At 43.1% G+C, this 22,868-nt stretch overlaps 1 protein-coding gene across 2 annotated transcripts in view; it reads right to left on the bottom strand.

Annotated features, from left to right (window-relative positions):
- Window positions 1-121: 121 nt before the first annotated feature.
- Window positions 122-22,868, bottom strand: part of dhrs11a (dehydrogenase/reductase 11a) — a 148,783-nt gene continuing 126,036 nt past the window's right edge. Inside the window, exons 4-7 of one of the 2 annotated variants that reach the window (XM_085964509.1) lie at window positions 16,543-16,672; window positions 9,905-9,997; window positions 7,626-7,691; window positions 122-5,910 (exon numbers count right to left, since the gene is read on the bottom strand). In XM_085964509.1, the coding sequence (XP_085820635.1) occupies window positions 5,869-5,910; window positions 7,626-7,691; window positions 9,905-9,997; window positions 16,543-16,672 (331 nt within the window). In that variant the 3' untranslated portion in view covers window positions 122-5,868. The other variant, XM_085964511.1, reaches the window with a different exon arrangement.

The following is a 22,868-nucleotide window of genomic DNA, read 5'->3' as shown; positions in this document are numbered from 1 at the left end:
ACAGTCTCAGTGCTGCGACCAGAAAATGTGTAATAGCTTAGAAAAGTTCACAACACAACATAAAATTGGCATTAAATCATCCTTTAAAGGCTATTATTTTGCAAATAATGAAACAAAACACTTTAAATGTATCCAAATGTTTATTTTTTAGAAAACAATACATAATGCAGTAGTTAGCTACATTCCTGTTTGGCACAGGCAAGTTAGGAAGCATAGAATGGTTACAGCACAGAAGGCGACCATTCGGTTCGACCCATGCCCGCTCTCTACAAGAGCACTTCTGCTAGTCCCACTCCCCCGCCCTTTCCCCGTAGCCCTGCAATTTTTTCTCCTTCAGATACTTATCCAATTCCCTTTTGAAAGCTGTGATTGAATCTGCCTCCACCACCCTTTCAGGCATTACATTCCAGATCCTAACCACTCGCTGAGCAAAAAAGTTTTTCCTCATGTTGCCTTTGGTTCTTCTGCCAATCACTTTAAATCTGTGTCCTCTGGTTCTCGACCCTTCTGCCAACGGGAACAGTTTCTCTCTATCTACTCTGTCCAGACCCCTCATGATTTTGAACAACTCTATCAAATCTCCTCTCAATCTTCTCTGCTCTGATGAGAACAACCCCAGCTTCTCCAGTCTATCCCCATAAATGAAGTCCTTCATCCCTGGAATCATTCTTGTAAATCTTTTCTGCACCTGTGTTTTATACAAGTTCATCATAATCTCCACACTTTTGTACTCTATACCTCTATTAATGAAGCCCAGGATCCCGTATGCTTTTTTAACTGCTTTCTCAACCTGTCCTGCCACCTTCAACAATTTGTGTACATATACCCCTAGTTCACTCTGTTCATGCACTCACATTAGGATTGTACCCTATTATGTGGCACTTTGTCAAACGCCTTTTGGAAATTCGTGTACACTACGTCAACCGCATTGCCCTCATCAACCCCCTCTGTTACCTCATCAAAAAACTCGATCAAGTTGGTTAAACACAATTTGCCTTTAACAAATCCGTGCTGGCTTTCCTTAATTAATCCACACTTGTCCAAGTGACTGTTAATTTTGTCCCTGATTATCGTATCTAAGCTTCCCCACTACTGAGGTTAAACTGACTGGCCTATAGTTGCTGGGTTTATCTTTACACCCTTTTTTGAATAATGGTGTAACATTTTCAATTCTCTAGTCCTCTGGCACCACCCCTGTTTCTAAAGAGGATTGGAAGATTATGGCCAGTACCTCCACGATTACTTCCTTCAGCGTCCTAGGATGCATTCCATCTGGTCCTGGTGACTGATCTACTTTAAGTACAGTCAGCCTTTCTGGTATCTCCTCTTTATCAATTTTTATCCCATCCAGTATCTCCTCTACCTCCTCCTTCACAATGTCTATGGCAGCATCTTCTTCCTTGGTGAAGACAGATGCAAAGTACTCATTTGGCACCTCAGCCATACCCTCTGCCTCCGTGCATAGGTCTCCTTTTTGGTCCCTAATCAGCCCCACCCTTCCTCTTTCTTACTACCCATTTACTATTTATATGCCTATAGAAGACTTTTGGATTACCTTCTTTGTTAGCTGCCATTCTATTCTCATACCCTCTCTTTGCCCCTCTTATTTTCTTTTTCACTTCTCCTCTGAACTTTCTATATTTAGCCTGATTCTCAGATGTATTTGCAACCTGACATCTGTCATACGCGCTCTTTTTCTGCTTCATCTTACTCTCTATCTCTTTCGTCATTCAGGGAGCAATCAGACTGCTCTGCAAAGATCGTTAGTTTATTATATACGGAGGTGAAAGCTAATCGGACCCAGACTTGCTTGTAGCATAGTTCAATAATATGAGTATGTACTGCATCAGGGGTAAATATAGTTGGCCAGTGAAGCTCAACAAAACACGTTGAGTCCTTTAAGTCAGCCAACCTATTCCTAGCTACAGTTGATGGTCAGGTACACTATTGAAGAAACTGGCTATGTTTTCAGACCATAAATGTCACAACAAAGTGGAGACGATGTGTGGCAAGATGCGGCCACGTTGCCAGTATCTCTGGACTATCCTCAGTTATGCAGCGGTATCCTCCTTCAAACCTGAATTGTTGATTATAATACAATATACTATAATAATATAGGTGTAGCCAGTAAAGTATTATTAGATATTTCTAAAGGGTATAGGCACCAATTAGCAACTCTATATCAACAGATGGCAAATATAGAAAGTACTGTACCCAAGAGAACTAAAACATAATGATGTCTCAAGTGATGAGCCAATTGTGGGATTCGGGCAATATTATCGGTGATCTGAATGAAGCTTGGTTATTTCTAAGAATGCTGTGAACCCTGATACTGAGAGATACAGCCTTTAATGCATTTCCAGCTTTCTTTCATTGTTATAATAAGCTGCAGACTCTAAATGGGATCCAACAGTGGCATCATTGGTAAGGATCATGGGGCAGATTGTCTCTCAGCAATATCGAGGAGCAATTAGGATGGAAGGCATCTGAAGTGCGTGCTGCCGGGCTGCAATCTTCAGCCCCTGAACCTCATTACCATGGAGCCTAACCTGGTCTCCTAAGGGAACATAGAAAATAGGAGCAGGAGTAGGCCATTCGGCCCCTCGAGCCTGCTCTGCCATTTAATGAGATCATGGCTGATCATCCAAATTCAGCACCCTGTCCCTGCTTTCTCCCCATATCCCTTTAGTCTTAAGAAATATATCTAACTCCTTCTTGAATATATTTAATGAATTGGCCTCTACTGCCTTTTGTGGTAGAGAATTCCACAGGTTCACCACTCTCTGGGTGGAGAAATTCCTCCTCATCTCTGTCCTAAATGGCCTACCCCTTATCCTTAGACTGTGACCCCTGGTTCTGGACTCCCCCGCCATCGGGAACATCCTTCCTGCATCTAGTCTGTCTAGTCCTGTTAGAATTTTATAAGTTTCAATGAGATCCCCTCTCATTCTTCTAAACTCCAGCGAATATAAGCCCAATCGACCCAATCTCTCCTCATACGTCATTCCTGCCATCCCAGGTATCAGCCTGGTGAATCTTCGCTGCACTCCCTCCATGGCAAGAACATCCTTCCTCAGATAAGGCGACCAAAACTGCACACAATACTCAAGATGTGGTCTCACCAAGGCCCTGTACAACTGTAGCAAGACATCCTTGTTCCTGTACTTGAATCCTCTCGCTATGAAGGCCAACATACCATTTGCCTTCTTAACCGCCTGCGGCACCTGCATGCTTACCTTCAGTGACTGGTGCACAAGGACACCCAGGTCTCGTTGCACTTCCCCTTCTCCCAATCTATTGCCGTTCAGATAATAATCTGCCTTCCTGTTTTTGCCACCAAAGTGGATAACCTCGCATTTATCCACATTATACTGCATCTGCCATGCATCTGCCCAATCACCCAACCTGCCCAAATCATACTGGAGTTTCTCAGCATCCTCCTCACAGCACACACGCCCACCCAGCTTTGTGTCATCTGCAAACTTGGAGATATTACATCTAGTTCCCTTGTCTAGATCATTAATGTGTATTGTGAATAGCTGGGGTCCTAGCACCAATCCCTGCGGTACCCCAGTAATCACTGCCTGCCACTCGGAAAAAGACCCGTTTATTCCAATACTTTGCTTCCTGTCTGCCAACCAGTTCTCTATCCAAGTCAGTACCTTATCCCCAATCCCATGTGCTTTAACTTTACACGCTAATCTCTTATGCGGGACCTTATCGAAAGCCTTCTGAAAGTCCAAATACACCACATCCACTGGTTCTCCCTTATCTATTCTACCAGTTACATCCTCAAAAAATTCCAGTAGATTAGTCCAGCACGATTTATCTTTTGTAAATCCATGTTGACTTTGTCCGATCCTGTCACTGTTTTCCAAGTGCTCTGCTATTACATCTTTTATAATGGACTCTAGCATTTTCCCCACTACCGATGTCAGGCTTACCAGTCTATAATTCCCTGTTTTCTCTCTACCACCTTTTTTGAATAGTGGGGTAACATTAGCTACCCTCCAATCCATGGGAACTGTTCCCGAGTCTATAGAATTTTGGAAGATGACCAGCAATGCATCTCCTATTTCTAGGGCCACTTAAGTACCCTAAGATGTAGATTATCAGGCCCTGGGGATTTATCGGCCTTCAATCCCATCAATTTTCCTAACACCATTTCCCTACAAATACTGATTTCATTCAGTTCCTCCCTCTCATTAGACCCTATGTTCCCCGACATCTCTGGGAGGTTATTTGTGTCCTCCTTTGTGAAGACAGAACCAAAGTATGTATTTAATTGGTCTGCTATTTCTTTGTTCAACGAAGCTGCAGCTCAGGACGCAGTAGCGATAGATTTTTAATGGGAGCAGTCTGCCCCTGATCTGCAGGTAGCCCTATTGGAGGACATGTGTGTGCCAAGCTCATGATTTTCATTTGTGTGCAATTCACACGGCTGCACCCTCTTCAGGTGCGGATACCAAAATCAGCCAAAGAGGAAGTTCCAACCCAGTGCTATTTAGAAGCAGAATGGGAGAAAAGGGATTAGTGTCCATTTTTTCTCAGCGCTGCTGGAAGTAGAGAGGAGGAACATCAGCCCTTACAAGTGCAATTGAGTTCAAACTGGATAGATATACAGGAAACTCTTTTTTATCCGGCACCGACAGGACCGGCGTGGTGCCGGTTTATCAAAAAGTCTGGTCAAAAGGTACGAGAGCTCCGTACACAGCAACAAATCCAGGCTTCCCTGTTGCTTAGCAACAGCTGCAGGAACCCCGGCCACAGACCAAGCGTCCCTGTTGCTTAGCAACAAGTGCAGGAACCCCGATTACACAGCCACAGATCCAGGAACAGCCACTAATATGAAGTAAAACTTACCTGAACCTACTCCTGAATAGGTGCCGGTAAATCGAGAGTTTCCTGTATAGAGCAATGGGAATCAAGGGATGCACTTGTCTTCACCTGAACCCCAAGATTAGATTACAAACTTGAAATTATTCCCATGTCCTCAGTTCTCGGTGATATATGCCAGAGAGTTTTAGGCTGTGTCACAGAGAGGGCGAATTTGCTCTATTAAAGGGGAACAGCAGAACACCTATTGTACTTCATAATTAACAACCAGCTAATGCAACTGTATCTCACAAAGCTCAAGTTTGACAGCTGTGAGATCCTGTCGGTTAATGGCCGAGAAAACTAGACACATTCCTGTTTATCCTTAAAAGACTTGAGCCCATTTTCCGAGTTTGTGAAACTGGCAGGGGGCCACGTCCATTGGCTGCGCACTTCAGCAAATCGCAGGCCCGCGGCCTATGGTTTATGTCCATAAGCGTGGGCAGTGGGGCTGCAATTTCTAGGTGGACGAGGCTCTCCAGCGGTAGCACAACCCCAGAAAATCAGCCCTTTACAGGCAGGGCTTTCAAGCTTGAATCTGGGCTTGAAACTGGGTGAAGTAATGAATTCAGAGAGCTGCTTCATGTTAGCAGGTGGCAAATTAATTCATTCTCTTTCAGCATTTTGAATTTTCCGTGTTTCCTTTCACTGGAGATGAAAAAGAAAACAGGGTCGACAGAAGCCGAAGCTTTTTGTGTTTACTGTAGGACAGTATGTTTTAGTTCCTTGTGGGGTAATGTAATAAAATGACAACTGTAAGCTCGCCAGAAAACTATTAAAGGTACTTGTGACATAATTAACTGCAGGTTTACAAAGAAATCATCTGTAGTTTATGACGGGAACTAAGCCTGTCCAGTATACAACAGGTAAATCATTGTACAGCACTTAAAAGTATAATACTGCACATATCGCCAAGCATTAGAAAGCATCGCATTTGGCTGCAGCCACTTGGCAGCGATAGATGTGTTTCTTCCCTTATTGGAATGAGCGCGATCACAGTAACTGCTCCACTGGTCTAATGATGATTTCTCCAACCTAAAGTAAAGAGCAAAAAAGTTCTCAATACTTATTATAAAAGTGCAATGTTAGTTCCCAGTCACTTTGTAATGGCAGATAGTGCCGATAAATACAATGGCCAAACAGCAACTAGCTGAACTGAAACCTTGATTTTTGTAGTACATAGAAAGGATTCCAAATCGCGCAACTTATGGATCTGAATAAACAGGCAGCCACCTGGAATGCAAATCCATGGGGTATAAATATTCCTCTGTGTGCAGAGTTAAAGAAAAATCCTTTTACTGAACTATTGTAACCGGTTTCTGCGGTGGCCAATTTCCTATAGGCCCCTGCCGCAATCGCCAATTATTGTAAGTGGTTTTGCCCCGCCCGTAGCGAGCACGCAAACCCCCTTACTACAAGTTCTGGACGATAGGGATTACTGAGGACAGATTTGAACACGGACAGCGTTTTCGGGCTCACCCGTACAGTGTTTATTAAGGTTGACAAAAACCACTCCACTCGCATACAGTACGAGCCGTGTGAACACAACAGTACAGTTTAAAACAGTACAACCCTGACTTGTCCAACAAGCCCCTGCCGTGCTGACTTACCACAGCCTAAAAACACCCTCCTGTGAACTAAACTATCACAGGACCCTGCCAACACTAAACCCCCTCTGGTTTGGTAGGAACATACAGGCACCCCCTCACACAGCTAAGTGATCTTGTGGGTGTGTAGGCTTGGCAATGCTCACCTAGATTGCCCTTTTGATCTTGCTTGCAGCTTCCTCCCGTACAACTCGGCTACCTAGTTCCGTACCGGCCTTGCGGCAAGCGAGTCCCAGCCTTGGTTGAAGTCTGTCTCGGTTGGAAGAGCAAGGCTCAGCTCCTCTTGACGTTCCGTTGTGTGGAGGGCAGGAGAGAGCTATCCAAACTGCTCTCTATTATACCCCTCCAATACACAGACCGCTATCTGTGGTTTTAATGGACTCATGGCCTTAGGGAATGGGTTTCAAGCTTCCTTCCAGGTTTGAATGGGTTTTGATCTCATTTCGATCTTCCAGCCGATTAACTTGACTCATTGTCAAGATGAACTTGTTATCAGCCTTGTTAATCAAGACTTGGGAGTGGGCCTCAGGCCATTGTTCCCAAGGACAGTTCGTTTCTATACGAATGAGTCATCTCCAGCTTGAGTGGTTTTTCATGCTTCCCCTCCCCCCACCCCAAGCAGCCTGTCCAGTTTTTAATAGGGGTTAAAAATCCATTGAATCTGTGTCGACTGCTATACTGTCATTATAAACTTGCCAGTTTAGTAAAATATTTTCTCTAGCATTTTTTTTTTTTCGCCCCTTAATTAAGGGGGGTTTTTCTTTTACGCCGCCTCATAGCTGGGGGGGGGGGGGACCATCACCACCCCATTACTGGGGTATGACTATGCTTGATCTCTGGGGTATGATACTACACTTGATCTTAGCCATATATCACCCAAGAGCCAGACGGGGACCTGTGTGGTCCAGTGAGATCCAGAGGAACCCAGCATCATTTCACTGTCATGGGGGAGAGACACCAGGTGATTTGGCACAATTTACCCCCTCGAGCCAAATGCAGATTTTAGCAGCAAACAGTGATGTAGGAAGAGAGAGAACCGGTTTGCTATATTATTAAATAGCAGTCAGCGAGAATGTCACACAATACATTAGGCATTTGCATGCTAATATTGTAAACAGTTATTGCACAGCAAGATTCTCTTACGTTGACATGAGGTTGTGCACCGAGAACATATACCACAGCACTTGAAATGTCCTCCGCTTCCAGAACCTACAAGACAACAGTGAGTGTTTACTAGGAGGAAAATTTAGCAACGTTTATTTTCCCACAAACTGTTTAGGTTGCTCTAGTCGTCGAGTGCTGGACTCCCCGTATCAGCCACAAGTGGCATTCGAACACCATTCAACCTATTGGTGACCCAACCAAGTTGTCCTGTAATAACAAATGCTCTCAGTTAAGGAAGAAAATTACACAGAGAACCTATCTTCCTTCTGAATACGCCACCTGTCATTTAAAATGACAGCAAATGTACACAGTACTCTATAAAGAAAGAACTTTCATTTATATTACCTTTCACATCCTCAGGACAGCCAATGAATTGCTATGGAAATGCAATTGTGTAGGCAAACGCAGCAGCTCATTTACACACTGTAAGATCCCATAAACAGCAAATGTAATAAATGGCCATTTAATCTGTTTTGGGGGTGTTGGTTAAGGAATAACAGCTATTCAGTACAATGGGAGAATGCCCCTGTTCTTCTTCGTATAGTGTCTTGGCATCTTTTACATTTACCTGAACAGTACAGAGAGCTTCCGTTTAATGGCTCATCCGAAAGGCAGCACACCCTCATATTGCACTGAAGTGTCAGCCTAGATTATGTGCTCAAGACCCGAATTGGGTCTTGAATCCATAAATTTCTGACTCAGAGGCCAGAGTGTTATCACGGGGCCAAGCTGAAACTAGTCATTGCCCACCATTATTAGCAATATCTGCCTCACAAAGATGTGCATATGAAGAGAGGCCATTCAGCCCATTTACCCTATCCTTCCACAGAAATTTACAATTTCACCCCTCAATCAAAACATCGAACTGCCTCTTCATTGACTAAACTTTTTACCTCCACCAGCCTACCAGGATGACCACTCCAAGTATTAATCACTCATTCTTTGAAGACATTCTTCCTGACATCAGTTCTAAACTTGCCGTTTATCAGTTTGTGCCTATGGCCCTTGTCCTGCAGTCATGGTTTAACTTGAAATAGTGCTCATCTGAATTAGCATTTTCTATTTTACAGTACTTAGTATCTTATAGAGCTCAATAAGGTCTCCTCTCTTCACTACCTTTGAAAGCTGAAGAAGTTTCAGCTTTCCTTGCTATTCCTCATAACTCTGCCCTCTAACATGGGATTAATCTCGTGCTCCTTCTTTGCCACAACTCTAACAACTGCAACTAGGATGGGGTACTTTGTTATGTAAATGAAAGTTAAAAGTCCAGCCTTATTTGGTGAATCCAACCCCCACCCATTGTCCTCAATCCTTCTCTTTAAGGCACCCCAGTCCCCAGCCGCTCCTGCTTTATGAACTGACTGACAGATATACCACTGTCCTGGCTGAAGTTCCACATATCTAGCTATCAGACATCTGTCCTGTCTCTACCTTACACAACAAACATTCAGGTGTGTCATACACAAGGTGAGAAAGGTAGGATATGAATGTATGACACTGTGCTGATAGTACCATACTACGTCTATACATGTGTCTTATTCCGATACACAATCTATATATGTTAAAACTCAAATCTGCTTGCACTTTTGTTATAAATTACTATGTTGACATTTATATTGGAAACTGTATGTAAAGTTGTCACACTGTAATTACACCCTCCTGCCAATGATGGTGCTGTATGACCTCAATTTGGCATCTCTCAGCCTGTACTGAAGAGAAACTTCTGTGCTCCAACCAATCTGCTTCTTTGCTTCCCAAATTGTTTGAAGCTAACTATAAATATCAAATCAAGTATTGTATCAAAATGAGAGTACATGACTTTAAACTGCAGACTGAATTATGTCTCACCCTCTAACCACAAAAACGACATTTGATCTTCACTCCCCGTGTGCAATGCTAAGGGAGATTGGCTAGTACTATATAAATATTGATGTGAGTCTTTTTTTGTGGCTAATGTATGCTGACATATTCCCTTTTTCTTTCTTCAATCATATAATTCTAAACTAAATGTGTTAACTCCACTCTGCAAGCTTTGAATAAACTAAAGCAACAATTTGAAAACCAGATAGCACAGAATACTGGTATATGAGCGGACACATGGGAAAGTAGTCCTAGTCCCATCAGCCTAATAAACTCTGCAAATAACAGACTGTGATGTAACATAAATGAAATCAGTGTCACTATCTAATCCTCACTTTTTTTCTTCACTGCTTGTTCCCCACCTGTTAAAATGTATTTTTAGTATCTGTGTGACATACCTTGATCCTTGAGTATACTTGGGAAGCAGAGATTGAAGTATTTTCAAGCATGCGATAAGCAAACTCAGTCTTCACAAGTCCAGGCGATATGCTCTGAAAGTAAGGAGTAAAGACTGTACACAGATTGTAGAAATAGCAGCGTCACAACTAAAGGGATCAGCAGCACTTTAATGGTGGGAAAGAAAGGTGGGATCGCGGGAATCTGTGGGAGCGTGAAATGAAAACATCAGATAAAAGGAACAAAGGCTGGCAATGGATTGAGAGTGCAGCAGAGGGGGCACTGTGTGGATTTATAGCCATCACAACAAAGAGTTTCATAGTGTGAATAACTTTGCAGGAGCTGGTGGGATTTTCACCGACATCCAGCTCGCAGGCCGGGTTGAATGGTGGAGTTGTCATTACTTTTGAAATCACTGTTGTTAAGTAGACAAACGCAGCAGCCAATTTACATTTGCACACAGCAAAATTCCATACAAAGCAAATGAATGAATGCCCAGGAAATCTGTGTTTGATGAGGTTCGTTGTGGGATTAACGTGGCCAAAATAGAGAGAGAAAACTCTGTTCTTTGAATAGTGCCATGGGATCTTTTCCATCCACTTGAACAGGCCGATGCAGCATTATCTAAAAGGCAGGCAAAAGACAGCACCCCCCTGACAATGCAGCGCCAGCCTAGATTCTATTCTCAAATCCTAGGAGTGGGTTTTAAACACAACCTTCTGACTCAGAGGTGAGAGTACTACAGGAAACTTCATGATATCCGGCACCAACGGGACCAGCGTGATGCCAATCTATGAAAACCTCCGGACAGACCAGCGCTAATGTTGAAGGATACGGAGGTTTTCATCTCCGTATCTGACAACAAACACTGTTGCTTAGCAACAGCTTGTAAACAGTCGGCCCGTACCTTGGAAGCATCTCTGTAGCTTAGCAACAGCTTCAGAGAGGCTTTCCAGAGCCCGACTGTTTAAAAAAATGCTAGGAGAAAAAAAAAGAAAAAAAACCTAACAAAACTGCTGCTGATTTCTGCCGTTAGATCGAGGTTTCTGGCCATACAACTTCCGGATAAAACAAAGTTTCCTGTGCCACCAAGCTAAGCTGACACTTGTAGGAATGATAATACCTGGAAACATCTCGTGAGAAGTGCCAGTTAATTCCCCTTTGTGTGACAGACCATAGCAGTTTACAACACAGAGGAGGCCATTCGGCCCACCATGCCTGTGCTGTCTCTTTGCTAGAGCATCCAAAACTAATTCCACTGCCCCGTTCTCTCCAGATAGCCCTGTATCTTCCTCTGCTAAAATGTTTAGCTACATTTCCCTTAAAAGTTGCAATGGTCTCTGCTTCAACCACTCCAACATCCCTCTGGGTAAAGAAATATGACAGGATGAGATCATGCAAATGGTCTAATGTCTTTTTTGACATGTGTAAACATGCATTATTATAATGTAACCTATCACAAACAAATACTTCTGTCACCACATTTAATTTGTACAGTTAGATGATGGCACAAAGTGCTTCAAGACATTATGCCAAGGCTGGATTCTTTACCTCATGAAACCCCGTAAGGCAGGGTTTTTTTTAATATCTGAATCATGCCATCAATAGGAGGGGCCTGGAGGAATCTGGGCACTTCCTCACAGGGGAGAGTTAAAAAAATCAGAGGACAAATTGTAGTGTATGTGCCTTGAAGAGCCCCATGTGTACTGTAATGCCGATAATGGCCACTCGGCTATATAAGCCGGAGTATTGTGTTGTATCCGTTAGTTCCCCTCCAGCCTTTGTTTAGTAAACACCCATCAAACCAACTCCTGTCTTCAGTGTCTCTATCAACACACAGACACAACAGTGGCGACGAAGTGGAAACGGACTTACCTACAATTCGGCATGACCTCAAGGACATCGATTCCTCTGGCATCCAGAAGAATCAAGAAGTGAAAGAAGCTGTTGTTTCACCAGCTGGCCAAGCTGGTGGCAGGTACTGCGGTAATCCTTCCTGGGCGTCAGGCTGGGGCTCCAGCGGCTGGCTCTACAGCTGGGCCAAGCAGCGAAAGTGGAGGCAAGCAGTAACAGATGGGGAGGGAGCACTCGGGAGACGGCCGGCGCTGCAAGCAGGTCGGCGTTCAGACCTAGAGAGAGAATCCGGCGGGAACGAGTCTCCAACTGTAAATAAATAAAAAAGAACGGAAACCGCGGGAAACAGCATTGTCATCGGCAGCAGCGGCGGGAAAGCACCATATCTTTTCTAAGATGCCTAATTCTGGCAATATTGATGCTTTTGATAACGAGATAGAGGATTGGACCACATATGTGGAAAGAGTGGAGGTATATTGCACCGCAAATGGAATAGATGAAGAAAAAAAAGCTTCAGTACTTCTAAATCTAATGGGCGCAAAGACATACAAGCTGTTACAAAACTTAATCACTCCAGCGAACCGATGGACAAGAATTTTAAGGAGATTGTTGATACCCTACACTGCCAATTCGAGGCAGGACTGGCAGATTCTCTACGAGACAAATTCGTCTGCGTTCTCCTAAGTGTAGGAACACAAAAAAGGCTACTTTCTGAGAAAGATTTAACACTGGACAAGGCTTTCAGTGCAAGAGGAGCTGCAGAGATACAGCAAAAGCCACAAGACTTCGGCACCCATGAAATGACACGGGGTTTCGAGAGATTTTATCGCTGCGGCAGATCCACCCATGACCAGAGGGACTGCTGGTTCAAGGACAAAGCATGCAGGCAATGTGGAAAGATGGGACACATTACACGTGTATGCCGATCTGGAAACAAAAAATCCACTAACAGGAAGAAAATCAATAAGGAAAAGCACAGAAAGGTACAAATGATGACGGACAGTAGCTCCGAAGACCAGAAGAGCGATAGCGACTCCGGGAACAAGAGACTAAGCTCTCTCAAATTACATAATGTAATTGCCAAAGAAGATTACCAGACCATTTGGGTTACCCTCACAATAGCAGGGTCCCCAGTTAAAATGGAGCTAGATACAGGCTCAGCTCTGACCGTCATAAATTGACGGGATTACGAGCGGCTATTTCCGCATATACCTTTAATAAAAGACACATCCATTATCTTGAAAACATATACGGGGCAGAAAGTATACCCCAAAGGAAAAATAAGGGTGCCTGTTGTATACAACGGCAAGGAAATACAGAAGTTGTATTTATACGTTCTACAAGATGGTGGATGGATCAGGAAAATACGTTTAGACTGGCACTCCATTCAGGCACTGACGGTGACCAGTAAGAAAAAAAATGATGATGACGTCATACCTGAACGATTAAAAAGACATCTTGGCCAACGCCAAGGAAGTGTTTCAAGAGAAACTAGGAACCTTGAAAGGCATCACCGCCTCAATAAAAGTGGAAGATGCAGCAATTCCCAAGTTTTTTAAGGCAAGACCGGTGCCATACGCAATTCGTCCAGCAGTCGAGGCAGAGCTGGAGAATTTGGAAAAGGCAGGCGTATTATCTAAAATAGATTGGAGCGAGTGGGCAACACCCATCGTCCCAGTCATGAAGAAAGCATTGAAGAATGATAAATCTGAAGAACAGAGAAAAATTCAAATCTGTGGAGACTTCAAGGTGACTGTAAACCCGGTCCTTCACACGGTACAGTATCCTCTTCCGAGGATAGAAGATATTTTCGCCTCACTATCCGGAGGGAAACGTTTCACCAAAATTGACTTGGCACAGGCATATCTACAGATGGAGGTTGAAGAGGCCTCTAAAAAAATATCTCATGATAAATACACACAAAGGTCTGTACCAGTACAATCGACTGGTTTTCGGAGTAGCATCCGCTCCAGCTATCTGGCAAAGAGCTATGGAGCAAGTCCTCCAAGGGATTCTGGGGACTCAATGCTACCTAGACGACATCCTTGTAACAGGAGAAAACGACAACGAGCACCTTGCCAATTTGGAGCAGGTGCTCACTAGGCTGAGAGAACGGGGCCTCCGAGCAAATCGCCCCAAGTGCGAATTTTTCCAAAATCAAATATCATATTGTGGCCACATAATTAATAAGGAAGGGTTGCATAAGTCACCTGAAAAAAATTGAAGCGGTCATAAAAGCCTCAGCACCTGAAAATGTTTCACAATTAAGGTCGTTCCTGGGATTAATAAATTACTATCATAAATTTTTACCGAACTTATCAACTCTTCTACACCCTCTTAATGAACTGCTACAAACAGGAGTAATTTGGAAATGGAGCGAAGACTGTAAACGTGCCTTCCATAAATGCAAAGGTTTAATCACGTCCAAAGAAGTTTTGGCTCATTACAACCCATCACTGCCAATCAGACTGGCGTGCGATGCATCCCCTTACGGCATAGGAGCAGTATTATCGCATAAATTCCCTGATGGCTCGGAACGGCTGATAGCTTTTGCGTCACGCTCATTGAACTCAGCTGAGCGTAACTATGCCCAAATCGACAGGGAAGCACTCAGCCTGGTATGGGGAGTGAAGAAATTCAACCATTACCTACACGGACAAAAATTTACCTTGTTGACTGACCATCAACCCCTCATCTCCATATTCAACCCTAAAAAGGGTGTTCCCATTATGACAGCGCAAAGGCTACAGAGGTGGTCCCTTTTTCTAGGGGCACACCAATACAACATAGAATACAAAGGATCAAAACAGCATGGGAATGCTGACGGTTTATCGCGCCTACCGTTGCCAACGGTAGAAGAGGCACCTACAGTAGACCCAGTGGAGATGTTCCACTCAACCATAGTGGAATGTCTACCAGTAACAAATTCTGCCATTGAAAAGGAAACGAGAAATGACCCGACTCTCTCACGAGTCTACGACTTAACGGTGAAGGGATGGCCAGCACATGGCGAACCACTGTTGCCAGCATTCTCGCAAAGAAAACAGCTGTCAGTGTGCCGAGGAACCTTGATGTGTGGATCCAGAGTGGTGATTCCACCCAAACTCCAGGATAAAGTGCTAAAGGAGCTTCACGAGGGGCATCTGGGTGGTGTGAAAATGAAGAACCTAGCCAGAGCGTTTGTATGGTGGCCAGGTATCGATGGAGACATCGAAGAAATGACCAAGAGCTGCCTAGGATGCCAGAAGGTCCAAAACGCTCCACCCCAAGCCCCTCTACATCCATGGGAGTGGCCCTCATCTCCATGGCAAAGGGTACACATTGACTTTGCTGGTCCATTTATGGACTCAATGTTCTTAATCGCAGTTGATGCACACTCCAAGTGGCCGGAGGTAATAAAGATGTCCTCCACCACCACGGGAAAAACCATCACAGTATTAAGGACCATATTTGCCAGGAATGGGCTGCCGGAACAGATCTGTTCTGATAATGGACCGCAATTTGTGTCCGAAGAATTCAGGAAGTTCTTAAAAAAACAATGGGGTTAAGCACTACACGTCCGCCCCATACCATCCCGCCACCACTGGATTGGCTGAAAGGTTTGTCCAGACCTTCAGGAAGGCCATGGGTAATGAAGACATAAAACTTCAGCACAAGGTGGATAACTTCTTGTTCGCATACAGGAATGCAACACATATGGTTACAAACCAAACTCCCGCCATGATGTTCTTCAATAGAAGCCTAAGATGCCGGCTGGATTTGATCAAGCCCAACATCAGAAGGGACGTGGAGAACCGGCAATTTTAAGGCATGAATGAAAGACCAACTAGAACCTTCCAGATAGGTCAACAAGTTTTGGCCCGGGACTACCGTACCGAGAAATGGCAGCCTGGAACTATCTGCACACGACTAGGACCGCTGATGTATACCGTGGACATCGGAGAAAGCATAATAAGGCACCATGCTGACCAAATCATAGAGTCATCCGAAAAGGGACAACCTACACCACAACTCTATACGCCTAATGATGAAGTAGAGATACCCATATCTACCTCCGATCCAGTGATACTGGAACCCGATGAACCCGACACTGGCATTCAAGCCGAATCAGCCTTGCCAAAAGAACCTACTACACCACCAGAAACTACACTACCGAGGCGTTATCCGGACCGAGTCAGGAAGCCTCCAGAGAGACTGACTTATAATTAATTAACTGCAGCAATGTATAGATTATTTTTCTTGTAACATGTAATTAATAATTACTTAAAATATTATGTACTGGTTAGCTAAAAGGGGAGGAATTGTAGTGTATGTGCCTTTAAGAGCCCCATGTGTACTGTAATGCCAGTAATGGCCACTCGGGCTATATAAGCCTGTATATTGTGTTGTATCCATTAGTTCCCCTCCAGACTTTGTTTAGTAAACACCTATCAAACCAACTCCTGTCTCTATCAACACACAGACACAACACAAGTCACCCTAAACTGCTCTTGGTACCTTCTAGTGGTCATCTCATGAATGACACCAGAAGAGACCTGGGTGCATGTCCAACAAGCCTGTGTGTGGCATGAGAATCCCTAACGAAGGTGAGGAAAAATACATGTTAAAATGGAGGAGGGGGGAATGTTAAATCACCATGAAAGTTAGCCTCTATAAATCAAAAAAGACTAATAAATACAGACAATGTTTTCTTGTTGTTAGAATGACTCGTGTACAAGGAGGGCATGAACTTTATTCCCCTTTTAAAGGCTGAGCTTGAATTTGTTTAAACTGAGTGTCGACTTACCGTGGCACGAATGTGGCTCTTCTGGTCACGTAGTTCATATCGAATACCTTCTGTCAGCGCAGTCACAGCGTATTTTGTAGCACCGTAAAAGTGGGACAAGGCACTAGGGTGTGGAATATGACCTAGCAGGCTGGAAGATAAAGAGAATGAAGGCAAGTTATAAAAGAGACACCTAAATGTTGACGTTGGAACAAAGTTACAACACAACTAGGAATTTGATACCTGTCTTGTGCTGGGTTATTGATCCCAGTTGCGGCAGTGGAAGAGCATTGTAATTGGCCTCAGTGCCCCTAGGTTGGGAAGGGAATGAACAGCCAGGGACCTCCTGATCGCTATCCAGTCATTAGGTAAATGTAATGCCATTTCCTACAACAGTGACTACACGTCAAAAAGTACTTCATTGATCGTGAAGCGCTTTCGGGTGTCCTAAAGTCATGAAAGGTGCTAAATAAATGCAAGTCTTTCTTTTAGTGGGTGAGGGCAGAACCTGGCTCCTCTGTGATTCCCCCCAAAATGTTGACAATCGCTATTTAGGCTCATATGCGAAGAATGGCTACTTAGCTGAAGTACCAGATGAACATTAGGACAGGAATTGGTGGATTCAAAAGGTGGTGGGGGGTACAAACTAATACGTTTCTATGAAAGGGTAGTTAAACAGCATATTTAATAGTAAAATATCTTTACCCTTAACTTGCAGTGGTTGACAGGCTCACTTCAGGTGCGAGGCAGAACACGACAGCAGGCTGGACTCAAGGTGACAGCAGGTAGAACACATTCCAGCAGACAAGCTCAACCCAAAAGGGCAGCAGTCAAGCAGAACTCAGGCTGGCAGAGAGAACAGACAGCAAGGAGAGAGAAGTGGGGCTGGCAGAGAGAACAGACAGCAAGGAGAGAGAAGTGGGGCTGGCAGAGAGAACAGACAGCAAGGAGAGAGAAGTGGGGCTGGCAGAGAGAAGTGGGGCTGGCAGAGAGAACAGACAGCAAGGAGAGAGAAGTGGGGCTGGCAGAGAGAACAGATGGGAAACAGAGAGCACATACACACCAAGCAGAGTGAACTCTGGCCGGCAGCAGAAACTTCCAGGAAATCTGGCACAAAATTGAAAACCCAGACAGCAATCATATTGCACAACTGTGTCAGATTTTCCATTGAAAGCAGAAAGCCAGCGGCCTTGATTTAGCACCACTTGTACTTTGAAAATGAGAATGGAAAGTTTAGCTAGTGAGTCTAAATAACAGAATCAATCACCGATTGGATATACCTTCATATTAATGTCTCGTGATCAGCTCCATACAGATTACATAAAAAGACTGGCATTTATATAGCGCCTTTCATGACCTCAGGATGTCCCAAAGCGCTTTACAGCCAATGAAGTGCTTTTGAAGTGTAGTTGCTGTTGAAATGTAGGAAAACACAACATGCTAGGCGAATATACAGAGTAAAACCCTTGTGTAAACTAACACTTTCTATATGTGTCAAAAAATCAAAAGCTACTTTTAAGGAGAGGCTGGAACTTTTTAACATTTTGCAAACCAGTTGCCAAGAGAAAAGGGAGAAAGAAAGAGTTAGAGACTAGAAGTTCTGCAGTTTGGACCAATTTTAGTTAATGTACTCAAGACATAGAAAATAATGTGGAAACGTATATATTTTTAAAAATAGAAACTTAAAACGAACCTCTACAGGTTATGGGTGCATTTACTATGCTGTGTGGTACAAGTGAATGTTGCTATTGCACGTCTAAGTTTTGTCATTTAAAAAAAAAAATTCATTGACTTACACATATAAAATATTTCAGAAAGCATCAGTTTCTGTCAGCAGAAGACAAGTACAACACCGGCCCCTGAAACTTATACAGCGTTACGATGGCACTGCACTAACTCTGAACCAGTCTATTATCAAGGGAGACTGAGTGTGCGATTGATTATTAAACAAGGTTTGTTGAGTTTAAATGGGAATCCAACATTTAATTTCATGAGTTTTAAACTTTACTTCAGCACCTTCTCTTTCACTCATAGCTTATTCAAATAGAGACCAAGTCCCACTTGGGCTGAGCACTGGTTCACACAGGTGGTAAGTTGCTTCACTTATAAACAGGCCTCTCCATTCCAGCATGTCCCAGGTAACATGTACAAGGCTTGTTATTCACATGGTTATGCAATGACAGCAGTTCCAGATTAAGATCAAAAATAGTGTAAATGGATTGAAAATAATGAAAGAGCAAATACAGTAGAAAGAGTTCATTCTGCACTTAGATTTTTTTTTAGAAAAACCTTTTTTACTGATAAAATCAATTTTTATAGAACATTTAAATATATTTTATGACACAGGATGTTCGCACCATTCTTACATAGGACTGACAATAGTCTTTTCCAGTTTTTGTACTTGTACTGAAAGTCTGATCAGTGGAGAAAGTTAATGTTAACTACAAGACAAGACAATTGACATGTTTGATATTCACTGAGTACAGTGAGTGTTACCATTCATAAAATATATTGCACTGAAGCCCAGAAATTTTAATTAAAATGTTTGAGATTGAGAAAAGTTGAAACCATCATAAGCACAAAATATTCAAATACTAAAGCGCTTCACATTTTCAAATCAGTGGCACAAGATTGGGGAGGAAAATAATCAGTTTGTTCAATCGTAGCATTATTGAAAACAATGTCAGGCATTCTGGGAGTATTTAATATGGCTACTCTATTGGACAAATCTGGATGTCTCCAGTCTGAAATAAATAAGTCATTTTTTTAAATATTGAGATAGAAACAATTTCACAGTCTCGCACTCACCTCAGTCAGAAGGTTTTATGTTCAATACCCACTTCTAGGACTTGAGCGCATAATCTAGGCTGACTTATTTTTATTCATTGCTGGGATGTGGGCATCACGGGCAAGGCCAGCATTTATTGCCCATCCCTAATTTCCCTAACTGCATTGTCAGAGGTGCTGTCCTTTGGCTACCTTTAAACTGATGCCCCACCTGCCCGTACAAGTGGATGAAAAAGATCCCATGGCACTATTCAAAGAGTTTTCTGTGTCCTGGCCACAATCATCCCAAAACTATCAAACACAGGTTAACTGGCCATCACATTAATATCAGTAACTGGAAACTATCCATCAGAATGGCCTGACTGTCTTGAAGTCCATTGGTAATTGCCTTCCATTCAACAGTTTTCTACGGCCACCACTGAAAGGGAGAGGGGGTACAAGCTACAATAATTTGCATTAGTGCCTTTCATTTAGGAAAACATCAAGTTCCCTGCACTTGTCCCTCCCTGCTTTCAAAAATCTCCACAAAACTCTGACTATTGATCATACCTTTGGTTTCCAATCCTAGCCTCTCCATTCCTCTTCCCCTTTCTTCATGTTCTGTGTCCACCGTATACTTTCCTTCCTTATTAAAGCAGTTCGAGATGCCTTCTGGCACATGCAAGTTGCAGTTGTTGTTAATTCTGGAAAACTAACAACAACTTGCATTTATATAGCACCTTTAACATAGTAAAACCTCCCAAGATGTTTCACAGGAGCGTTATCAAAAAATGACACCGAGCCAACATAAAGAGAAATTAGGACAGGTGACCAAAACCTTCCTCAAGTAAGTTTTAAGGAGCGACTTAAAAAGACGGTAGAGAGGTTGAGCGGTTTAGGGCGCAAAATCCAGAGCTTAGGGCCTAGGCAGCTGAGGGCATGGCTGTCAATGGTGGAGCAATGGAAATCAGGGGTGCATAAGAGGCCAGAAATGGAGAAGCGCAGAGATCTTGGAGGGTTGTAGGGCTGGAGGAGATTACAGAGATAGGGAGGGGCGAGGCCATGGGTGAGAATTTTAAAATCGATGCAGTTTCCATTATAAATGTGGGCATAGAAAATTACAATTTAAGAAGTTGACACAGGAAAGTTTCTTGGACTGGCAGAAGTGTCCCACAGTGGTCCTTGCTGGGACCAATGTTGTTCACCATATACACAAATGACTTGGACTCAGGAATTGGAGGTATGTGTCGAAACTGTTTGGACTCATGGGTGAGTCCAGAACAAGGAGGTAGAAATATAAGATAGCCACTAACAGATTAAATAAAGAACTTAGGAAGAATTTTCTTTTAGAGGGTGGTGAGAATATGGAACTTGCTGCCACATGGAGCGGTTGAAGCAGAGAGCATTGATACATTGAAGGGGAGGCTTGACACATACATGAGGCAAAAGGGAATAGAGGAATACAGGGGTTGGGTGGGAAGAGGTAATTAGAGTGAGTAGAGGCCCGTGTGGTGTATAATCATTATCGTACACCACTTGAGCCAAATTGTCTGTGATGTAGATTCTTTGTAATTTAAATATCAAATAAATCTTGACAAATTTTCTTAAAACTATAGAGACCTGATTATTATTCAAGCCTTATTTAGTCTCAGACGGTCATTTTGATCAAAATGTAGAACTGGAATCTAGCTTTTTATATTAACACAGCAGCAACTTGTTCATAGGTTTAATCAAATCTGTCTCCCCAGTCCCAGTAAGGGCCAAATCTTGTTATCTCGGTCATCCATTTTATATACAAGATAATGCGCAAACTAATCTTAATCTTTTCCAGTCCCCTAGTTAAAGACTTCAGACTGGCTGCAATTTGCAGTTTTTGTTTAGTTTTCCAAACAATTTAACTCAAAAGCAATTTTATATTCACATCTGAACACAGCCAAAGCAAAACTTCAACAAAAAAAATCACCCCTTTCTTTTCTACAATACAGTAAACTCAGTAAGCTCATGTGTCCGACAATTAATACTCATTTACTTGTGGCTAGGCAACCATTAATGCTCCTTTATTGAAATGCTAATATTGGCCTCGGGGAGGGCACAGACAATGATGGTATTTAATGTATACCTCACACACAACCGTTAATATCCACTTATTTATGCAAGTGATATGCTCATTAATATTTTACTCAAGCGCTTATCATCCAATTATTCTATTTTCTCCACAGTGAAGGTAACCACAGACTGATTAAATGCTGTACTTTTATACCAGTAAGGCCTGCACTGAGGAATTAATTATTGGTTATTTGTTTTGTCTTTTAAATAGTAGCTCCTGTTTCCTAACTATTTTGTTAATACAGGCAGACATTGTACTGACTGGTATCACTGACACAATATCCTTTTACTTTTCAAATATCTCATTAGTATTCCAGTCCAATAATATTTTGTTGGCAAATGTCGTCTCAGTGAACTTGGCATAGTAAATAGCTACCCGATCTCGACCCACTGAAATAACTGCTCTTCTTTCAAGTTCAAGAAACTCAGCAACTTCCTTGTAGCACACATGAGAGAGAGTTCGAAGAGACTCAGAATTGCTGATGGGCTACACTTTACATATTCTGCAACTCATCTAGAACTCTGCCATCTGCATCCTGTCCCGTACAAAGTCTCATTCACCTATTATCTATCCTTGATGACCTCCACTGGCTCCATTGCCTGTCATGACATGGACATATATCTACAAGTCCCTCCATAACCATGGTCATAGAGTTATACAGCACAGAAAGAGGCACTTCGGCCCATCGTGTCCGCGCCAGCCATCAAGCCCCGTCTATTCTAATCCCATTTTCCAGCACTTGGTCCGTAGCCTTGTATGCTATGGCGTTTCAAGTACTCATCTAAATGCTTCTTGAATCTTGTGAGGGTTCCTGCCTCTACCACCCTTTCAGGCAGTGAGTTCCAGATTCCAACCACACTCTGGGTGAAAAAGTTTTTCCTCAAATCCCCTCTAAACCTCCTGCCCCTTACCTTGAAACTATGCCCCCTGGTTATTGACCCCTCTGCTAAAGGGGAAAAGTTCCTTTCTAGCTACCCAACCATGCCCCTCATAATTTTGTACACCTCAATCAGGTCCCCCTTCAGCCTTCTCTGCTCTAAGGAAAACAACCCCAGCCTGTCCAGTCTCTCTTCATAGCTGAAGCGCTCCAGCCCAGGTAACATCCTGGTGAATCTCCTCTGCACCCTCTCCAATGCAATCACATCCTTCCTATAGTGTGGCGACCAGAACTGCACACAGTATTCCAGCTGTGGCCTAACTAGCATTTTGTACAGCTCAATCATAACCTCCCTGCCCTTATATTTTATGCCTCGGCTAATGAAGGCAAGTATCCCATATGCCTTTTTAACCACCTTATCCACCTGTTCTGCTGCCTTCAGGGATCTATGTACATGCACACCAAGGTTCCTCTGTCCTTCCTAGGGTCCTACCATTGTGTATTCCTTTGCCATCTTAGTCCTCCCAAAATGCATCACCTCACACTATTCAGGGTTAAATTCCATTTGCCACTGTTATGCCCATCTGACCAACCCGT

Source organism: Somniosus microcephalus, chromosome 22 (genome assembly GCF_052327205.1).
Source record: "Somniosus microcephalus isolate GS21.2 chromosome 22, FLI_Smic_1.0, whole genome shotgun sequence".
In the NCBI taxonomy this organism is placed as follows: domain Eukaryota; kingdom Metazoa; phylum Chordata; class Chondrichthyes; order Squaliformes; family Somniosidae; genus Somniosus; species Somniosus microcephalus.
The sequence above is the reverse complement of the archived record's forward strand: the minus strand, read 5'-3'. Positions and strand labels throughout refer to the sequence as shown.